The 9,420-nt window shown below is 54.5% G+C and overlaps 1 protein-coding gene across 1 annotated transcript in view; it reads right to left on the reverse strand.

Annotated features, from left to right (window-relative positions):
- Positions 1–6,462, reverse strand: part of FAN1 (FANCD2/FANCI-associated nuclease 1) — a 34,390-nt gene extending 27,928 nt beyond the window's left edge. Inside the window, exons 1-5 of the mRNA XM_015569101.1 lie at positions 5,071–6,462; positions 3,197–3,337; positions 2,022–2,223; positions 1,017–1,312; positions 780–800 (exon numbers count right to left, since the gene is read on the reverse strand). Of these exons, the coding sequence (XP_015424587.1) occupies positions 780–800; positions 1,017–1,312; positions 2,022–2,223; positions 3,197–3,337; positions 5,071–6,253 (1,843 nt within the window). The 5' untranslated portion in view covers positions 6,254–6,462. The remainder of the gene's footprint in view (positions 1–779; positions 801–1,016; positions 1,313–2,021; positions 2,224–3,196; positions 3,338–5,070) is intronic.
- Positions 6,463–9,420: the final 2,958 nt, after the last annotated feature.

Genomic DNA, 9,420 nt, shown 5'->3' on the forward strand with positions numbered 1-9,420 from the left:
GGGGGCCAGGGTTGGCAGTGGCTCCTCAGTCATATTAAAATCGGTGACTCACTTGGAATGTCAATCTACTGAACTTCTAGTCAATCTTCCCACCTATGCTATGACAAAGAATTTGTCTCCTCTTTCATGCCAGAAAGCCTGGACCTCCTAAAGGCCTTGGAATTTCCTGAGCGATGTCTTTGTCATGCTATTGAGGTCACTTTTGGTGGACCTCTAGGATGGGGCTGATCACCGGAAGTCCAACTACATGATTAGAGGGTTGAAACGTTGGGCCAGTCCTACCTCTGGGGAGTGGTGGTGGGTTTGGAGACCGAGTTCAATCACATGGCCAATGATATAATCAATCATGCCTATATAATGAAACCTCACAAAGGACCCTGGGCACCAAAAGTCAGTGGAGCTTCATGGTTGGTGAACACATCAATGTACTGGAAGAGTGATATGCCCTGACTTCATGAAGAGGGCACAGAAGCCTTGCATCCCTCCCATACCTCATCCTATGTGTGTCCTTTATAATAACACTGCAATCATAAGTACAATGCCAAAAAAAGAAAAAAATTATTGGTATGAAGAAGAATATTTTGACATTTTATTATATTTTATATTAAATGTCCATATTGACTTAAAAATATCTACAGGGCATTATGTATAGTATACCAATAAACACATCTCTACCCCCTTGCCCCCTTGCACACCACACACACACCACACACACCAGGGGGTTTGTGTGTTTTAGATAGAGGAAAGGAGAGGGGGAGAGAGAAAGAAACACCCATCACCTGCCTCCTGCATGCCCCCTACTAGGGATCAAGCCCGCAACCCGGGCTTGTGCCCCGACTGGGAACCGAACCGTGACCTCCTGGCTCAGAGGTGGACTCTCGGCCATCGCAGCCTCACCGGCCGGGCTGAGCACATCTCTACCTTCTCTGTAGAGTCTTAGGAATGCGCACGCAGGGGAGGCAGAAAGAAAGCCAGGCAACAAAGTGGAAAGGGCTGCTCCGACCGTGAACGTAGGCCCGCCCTGCGGCTGGAAAGCGGGGCGAGGCGGCTGGCGGGGGGGTGAGGCACCAGCTCTGACCTGAGGAGGTCGTCTCTGTCCTGGAAGACCCGGGCGCGCCGGCTGACCGTGTAGCGGGGGAAGGCCACACGGCCCAGGTCGGCCAGCAGCACCGTGGAGAGCTGGCCCTGCCCCCCGCAGGCGGCGTCCTCCTCTTCCGGGGCGTCGGTCAGCGAGAAGAGCAGCAGCGCCCGGGAGAACACCGCCCGCGGGCCCCTGCGCACCCTCAGCGCCGGGCCCGCCAGGTCCTTGGCCCTGAGACACAGACGGGGACACGGCATCAGGTGACGTTCAGAGGCAGCCCAGCTAAGGGTGGGGTGCTCGCTGTTCTCAGCCTCCAGGCAGCCACCCTCCTGCTGTGCACCCCCGGAGCGTCTCTTCGCCTCTCTGGGGCCCAGCGCCCACCAGGCACCCAGGGCGGCCTCGGGGACATTTCATTTCCCAATGGTTCACGCACCGTGTGGCTCCGGGAGAGAGCCGGGTGGGCTGGCGCTGGTCGCGAATAGCAGGAAAACGCGTAAAAGTATTGCCCGTTTGACATCAGCGATTCTCCCTTCTGACTCCAGGCACAGTTTAGATGAAGTATTACGCTTAATGGAGAGCCTCCCCCCGCCAAAAAAATTGACTGAATAGCTTACTCTTAAATCCTGCAAGAATAGCAGTCAGAACTGCATTTTTCTTGCATCACAAATCCTGGAATTTACCAAAAGGCCTATGGCCTGTATCCTCTCGCCTCCAGGTTGTCCGCGGACTTAGAAATTAGGATGGCGTCACAGGCATTGTGAGTAACAAACCACAAAGGACTCCAGGCTGGCGGAGTGAACGAGAACGCTCCTCCCTTCCCAATCAGTCGAGTTGCCAGTGAAACCAGCGATGCCAGTCCCAAAGCAGGGACCGCCTGTCAGAAGGTAAGATGCGCGCTCGGTGTTTCCCAATGATTTTACGGCAACGAGAGCCAACGCACCTCTTCAAGATCACCGCCCCGACCCCGGGCGCGCTCGTGCCCCAGCTGCAGACGGACGGCTGTCGGGCCAGTTTGAGCAGGGCCTCCGCCAGCTGCTGCTTCTGCCCCCCGGGGCTGCCCACGCGGAAGGTCTTTGCCAGGGCCCTCAGTTCAGGAGCGGAAAGCAGTTCAAGCACTTCAGGGAGCTCTTGCAACTCAGATTCTGAAATGGTGTTTTTTTTTTAAAAGAAAAGTTTTAAAGTGCCACAGCATGTTCTGGCGTCCTTTACTCTAAGGAAGCGTAGTTAGATGCCAACGAGATGGCATTCGCTGTGGAGATGTCAGTCTGCCCAACCAATTATCTCTGGGTATGAAAAACAGAGACCTAAGAGAAGGTATAGCAGACCTACTTCTCACTGAAAAGGAACGGAGATCTGCCCTGGCTGGTGTGCTCCGTGGTTAGAGCACCGGCCCACACACAGAAGGGTGGCGGGTTCGATTCCTGGTCAAGGGCATGTATCTGGGTTGCAGGTTGGATCCCTGGCCCCAGGTCGGGTGCATGCAGGAGGCAACCGATCGACGAGTCTCTCTCGCATCGGTGTTCCTCTCTCCCTCTTCGCTCCCTCCCTTCCAATCACTCTAAAAATCAATAGAAATGCCCAACCAATTATCTCTGGGTATGAAAAACAGAGACCTCAGAGAAGGTATAACAGACCTCCTTCTCACTGAAAAGGAACGGAGGTCTGCCCTGGCTGATGTGCTCCGTGGTTAGAGCACCGGCCCGCACACAGAAGGGTGGCGAGTTCAATTCCTGGTCAAGGGCATGTATCTGGGTTGCAGGTTGGATCCCTGGCCCCAGGTCGGGTGCATGCAGGAGGCAACCGATCGACGAGTCTCTCTCGCATCGGTGTTCCTCTCTCCCTCTTCCCTCCCTCCCTTCCAATCTCTCTAAAAATCAATGGAAAAAAATGTCCTTGCGTGAGGATTAGCAACAACAAAGAAAGCAAGTGCAGACACTCTTTGATTATCCTCATTGTCTTAACCCCAAAGGCGAAGGAGAGCGTGGCCTTCACATGAGTGACTTATTACAACACACAATTACTATCGACCGAGCCCCAGCCAGCAGTTGGCACGGCACCAGCATCGCCGTCCCTCATGTCCTGTTTTCCCCTTACGTTTCCCTGGATGCATCGTACCCGTCTGCAGGAAGCCGGCTCGCTCCAGTTCTCCAACTACGGGCACCAAGTCGGGGGCGATCTCTTCATAGTCCAACTTAGGCCTCTTAATCCAGCCGAACTTGCGCTGGAAAAGTCTGACATACAACTTCTGACCGCCATCTGCAAGCGGGTGAAGCAAAAGAGGGGAGGATGTGACCTTTCTTCTCCAAAACAGCGGACAGGTATCACCTCCTTTTTAAAACCGGGGGACAGGATACCTCTTAGATGTGCATGCCTGCCTCCTCAACTGGTCTCCCCCCAGACCCCTTTTCTTCCTGTGGAAGATGTAACTTATCTGAAACAGAAAGCCCCCATGGGGAATGTCTCCTGGCCCACGTGCTCGTCCCCCAGGGACAGGGAGATGCCCAGATGGGAAGCCCGGGGCCAGTTCTGCCACTTGCCAACTGTGGGGCACCTTCCTGAGACTTCGCTTTCACTCTCACAAAAAGGAGGGGCTGGCACTGGCCAGTGTGTGCTCAGTGGTTAGAGCATCGGCCCGCACACCCAAGGGGTGGCGGTTTGATTTCTGGTGGGAGCACGTGCAGGAGGCAACCAACTGATGTGTCCCTCTGACATCGATGTTTCTCTCTCTCTCTCTCTCCCCTCCTTCCCTTCCACTCTTTAAAAAAAATGGTGGAAAAAATATCCTCGCGTGAGGATGAACAGCAACACAAGGAACTCGGTAGTAATTCCACTGTGTGAATTTAAAACAAAAACCTTTCCCTTTAACGTGAGGAGTCACGTTCCGGGTTTTGAAAAATCTACTGAGAAGTCAGACGTGGCTGCGGGGCGCCCAAGGTCGGCGTGGCCTCCTCGCCAGCCGTTCCTGCCTCGGGAGGGACCCTGGCCCCCCCGCGGCCCTCTGGGTAAACAGTGGGGCTGGGACAGGGTGGCTTCTGTTGCAAACCTGGACCCTGGCCTAGAGCCACGGCGGCTGCCAAGGAGCCGGGCGTATTTTTAAATGGACCGATTTAGCTTGGCCGCTTCCACTTCCTCCACGCCCAGACACGGAAAGGCAAACCCAGGAGCCTGAAATATTGCTGGGGGTGGAAATGTGCTTCAGCCGACCGAGGTCTGCCTCCTCCTCTCCGTGCCTTTGCTTTCACGTCTGGGGAGAGGCTGTGCAGGAACCAACAGCCCGCCCCCAGCCGAGCGGCCGCTCAGAACGCAGAGGGCGCTTTGCGAGGTCGCACTGCTAGCTCTTATTTTTTAACCCAGAAAAGGCTGTTTGTCACCTACCGATGACATCAGTAAGTCCTGCGACTTTAAGGGAAAAGTGTAACAAAACCAATTCCGCCGTAGACTAATTGATATAAATGAGAGTTTAGTTCCTATGGCATCTCATCCGTATCGTAATGAAAAGAGGATGAACAAAACATTATTGGAGCCCGGCCGGCGTGGCTCAGTGGTTAAACGTCAACCTAGGAACCAGGAGGTCAGGGTTCGATTCCCAGTCGGGGCACATGCCGGGGTAGCGGGCTCGATCCCCAGTGTGGGGCGGGCAGGAGGCAGCCGATCCGTGATTCTCTCTCATCGTTGATGTTTCTCTCTCTCTCTCCCTCTCCCTTCCTCTCTGAAGTCAATGAACATAACATTGTCGGAGGGCCTGCTGTATACATACAGGCAGGAAACTACAGGAACGGCCATCACAGGGCACAAAATCTTGCCTCCTTTCCAAACATCTCCTAACCTAGAGGAGACGGCAGAAGGCTGACTCCTCTGAGTGCTTCCAGTTGATTCTTAAAACCACACTGACTCCTTGTGGCCACCAGACTGCTGCTCGTCGTCACCTCACGGCCTGAATCGGGCCAGCCAATGGGAGACAAAGCCCCGAAAGCACACGCCTACCGTACCCGATAACTGATGGAATTTAGTGATGATTCCCTTCTCCTGCTCGTCGAAGAGCATCCTGTCGTCCTCATTCTCAAAGACGGCTGCCAGCACCACCAGGAAGCTGCGGAGGTAGTAAGGGTGGCTGGGCGGCGCTGGGACGGGTTCACCGGGAACACGGCAGCTCGGCCCTGGCCCTGGCCCCGGCCCCGAAGGAACCCCGCGGGCAGTTTCATCCTTTAAGCCGCTGTCACCTTCCAGAGGGAGTCTGTGGGAGTTCCTCCACTCTGAAGCGTCACGGGGAGAGCTCTGAGATGGCGCCTCCCAAGAAAGCTGTGTTTCCGATTCCGAAGCCTCAGGGACTTCGGTTTCTTCACCAACGCCTGCCTCACGTGTCCCGACACCCTCGCCATCCGCCTGTTCGACGCTCTCCTGCTCTGCCCGGCTGGCCTCGGGAGCGGAGGGTAGTTTATTCCCAGGAGTTCCTCTGGGCGGTAACACTGGAGCATTGTCTGGGGAGGCAGGAGCGAGGGTGGACCTCCCACCGTCCTGGGGAGGCCCTGGCTTTGCAGCTGCCCTTAACGAGGGGCCTTCCACAGTATCTTGCTCCGGAAGAGGATCACAGGAAAACAGGTTCTCCTTTTGGGAACTGCTCTCCACGCCCCGATCGTCGTCCTCTGCCTCCGCACAGCTCGCCACCACCCTGACCGCTGCGGCGGCCGAGGTCTCGTTCTTCTCCGTGGCTCTTCTCGCCTGCAGGTACCTCCTGGATAGTTTAGAGGACAGGCTTCCCAAAGGAACGACTTGGACGGGGCGAGATGGCAGCTCGGCGTCTGGATTGTGGCACGCGCCGCCACCGGTACCTTGAAAGTAGGGGCTGGTCTGCTTTTTCCCGCCCCTTGTGGCCGAGTGGCTTTGGTCAGATGGTGGCGACTTCTCCGGTGTGACCCCTTCTCCCGGGGCCACGTCGGAACCCAGCCCGGGGGCCACTGGAGTGACGTCATCGCCGCTAGCACACATGTCATCGAGGTGCCGGTTCAGGTCGTAGCGGGGCACCATCTGACTACACACGGGGCAGGCAAGCCTGGCGGGTGGCGCGCTGTTGAAACACAACACGATGGATTTGGATGCATTTTTCCTCGCTCTGCTGCTCGACAGGCTTCGACGGGGCCTTTTCCTCGCGGGCGATGTCCCCGCCGGCATCATGCGCCCTGGAGAACCGGGCTGTGTCTCGGGGAGGAGAGCGAAGGCGACCCCTGGGGGCGGGCGCAGGGGCTCGCTGGGACGGTCCCTGGCTGGACGGAGGAGAGGGGGCTTCCCTTGGACTTCATAGCACGTACTCCCTCCCTGCAGAACACAGCACGCGCGGGTCAGACGGTAAAGCGCGCTCTGAACCCTGCGGCGGGCATCGCGGAGGAAAATTCATTTATTAAATCCAGTGGTTTTGAATAGGCAGCTGGGCAAGTCCTCTGAGAAGGTGACAGCAGAGTGACCTGGAAGAGGGGAGCAGGGGAGCCATCATGACTTCCGCTGGAGGAGGACTTTACGGGCAGAGGAAACGTCACTATGTGAGTAGCTCATGTATGTAATTTCACATCAGCTGAGCCACTTCCTGCCCCTGGAGGCTCTGCAGAACCAGCGCTGGGTGGTGAGTCTGAAGCCTCTGAGAGAAACAGTTCTATCGGAGAAACTTGTCATTGGGGCCACTTACTCACGGCTTCCTCCTGTCACGGACACGGGCCCGTGGGGTTCTGGGCATGACTGACCAGCAGATAGAGGCCTTGTCACTCTGGAAAGGTTAGGGTAGGAACTGGAGAGAATGCGCCCCGGCACGTGCGCTCCGAGGGCACCCCTTTCCCGGTCGGGGCGCAGGCCGCGTGTCGGGGGAGCCGTGGGTGTCAAAGTGAAGCGGACACAGGCACCATTCACTCAGGGGCAGGCCTGAGCAGGTCTTTGTGAAATGATCAAGTCCACAGAATGGCAGGCAATTTAAAACATTATGTCTGGAATTTTCCTTCACATTTTTGGACCCCGGCTGACCACAGGTAACTAAAATGGTGGAAAGGGAAATGGTGGGTAAGGGGACTAGCGTAGCTAGAGAGTGATGAGTTTGGGGTACTTGATTTCACTCTAGCTTAGCTGTGAGGTTGTGCAATTTAATTCCTAATAATGGCTGCGTCACTGAAAAGTGACTTCATCGGTCAGCCCTGCGGCACGGACACAGCTGCCTCCGGCGTCCCCAAGGATGACCAGGACGTTCGCTTTCTCAGCCCAGGGGCCCGCCTGTCCTCCGCCCCTCGCCGCCTGCGACACGGGCCAGCGCTCACTATGTACTAACTTCATCCACGTGCTGAGTGAACTCACCAGAGCAAAGGGACAGGAATAGGGAATTCACCATTAGCTAGGTGGTGTGGCCTCCCTTGGGTGAGGTAATGTCCGCTGGGCGTGGGGAAACCCCTGCCTTCATGGAGGACACATGCTGGTTGAGGAAGGTAGAGGGAAAAAACCTAAATAAATAACTAAATAAATAATGTAGAGAATTGAAAGACAAGCCCTTTGGAGAGAAAGGAGGAGCATCGCAGTGAGGGCGGGGAGGAAACCCCTCGCCGCCTGCGACACGGGCCAGCGCTAACTTCATCCACGTGCTGAGTGAACTCACCAGAGCAAAGGGACAGGAATAGGGAATTCACCATTAGATAGGTGGTGGGGCCTCCCTTGGGTGAGGTAATGTCCGCTGGGCGTGGGGAAACCCCTGCCTTCATGGAGAACACATGCTGGTTGAGGAAGGTAGAGGGAAAAAACCTAAATAAATAACTAAATAAATAATGTAGAGAATTGAAAGACAAGCCCTTTGGAGAGAAAGGAGGAGCATCGCAGTGAGGGCGGGGAGGAACGGCCTCACTGTAAAGGTAATAATATAAAAATATATGTATTTTTATTGATTTCAGAGGGGAAGGGAGAGGGAGGGAGAGACATCAGTGATGAGAGAGGACCGTGGCTGGGCTGTCTCCTGCACGGCCCACACGGGCTTCCCAAAGGCAGCCTGGGGTTTCTCTTTACACCGAGGAATTAAACATCTGCCACCCGGGCCACGCAGAGTTCTCAAAACACTTTATTTATAAAACAGGACGGTGGCTGAATATAAACTTACATCGTATTTACATTAGAGTCCGAGTGTATTACAGCTTTAATTTATGGACTGAAACGTCCTGTCGCTGCTTCTTTTTCTTTTCTGTCTTCTTGGCGTCGCTGATTTGCATTTTCACTTGATCTTGTAACTTAGAAAAGAAAGCTTGAGAGGACTTTAAGGCTTTGTCTTTACCTTCATCCTGCAATTAAAAATAACACATGCTCATGTACAGATGTGCTCACGGCGAAGAGCCCCAATGACGACAACATCCCGTCAGGGTAGGAATGATGCCTGGCTGGTGTGCACAGTGGTTAGTGTCGGCCCACGGACTGAAGGGCCTCGGGGTCAATTCCCGGCCAAAGGCCTGGACCTGGGTCCAGGTTTGATCCCTGGCCCCGGCAGGAGGCAACCAATCAATGTTCCTTTCGCTCCCCCCACCACACACACACTCTCTAAAAATCAATGGAAAGAAATATCCTTGTTTGAGAATAAAAATACAGATACACTATATATATATACACACACACTATATGTGTGCGTGTGTGTGTGTGTGTGTGTATATATATAAAAATTGAAAAAGGACTAGGTGAACTTGTGAAACACGTCGCTGATTTGCATTTTCACTTGATCTTGTAACTTAGAAAAGAAAGCTTGAGAGGACTTTAAGGCTTTGTCTTTACCTTCATCCTGCAATTAAAAATAACACATGCTCATGTACAGATGTGCTCACGGCGAAGAGCCCCAATGACGACAACATCCCGTCAGGGTAGGAATGATGCCTGGCTGGTGTGCACAGTGGTTAGTGTCGGCCCACGGACTGAAGGGCCTCGGGGTCAATTCCCGGCCAAAGGCCTGGACCTGGGTCCAGGTTTGATCCCTGGCCCCGGCAGGAGGCAACCAATCAATGTTCCTTTCGCTCCCCCCACCACACACACACTCTCTAAAAATCAATGGAAAGAAATATCCTTGTTTGAGAATAAAAATACAGATACACTATATATATATACACACACACTATATGTGTGCGTGTGTGTGTGTGTGTGTGTATATATATAAAAATTGAAAAAGGACTAGGTGAACTTGTGAAACATTCACCCGGTCAGCACAGAGATAGTCTACACATTCGACGCTGCTACAGTGCTCTTGAAATGTGAGGGCAGAGGGAGGAGCAGAGTGTGAGGCCTCTGCACCCGCAGGTGGGCGGTGTCGCCGGCTCTGCCACCCAGGGGACAGCGGCCCCCAC

The sequence above is a fragment of the Myotis davidii genome, unplaced genomic scaffold (genome assembly GCF_000327345.1).
Source record: "Myotis davidii unplaced genomic scaffold, ASM32734v1 scaffold164, whole genome shotgun sequence".
Lineage (NCBI taxonomy): Eukaryota > Metazoa > Chordata > Mammalia > Chiroptera > Vespertilionidae > Myotis > Myotis davidii.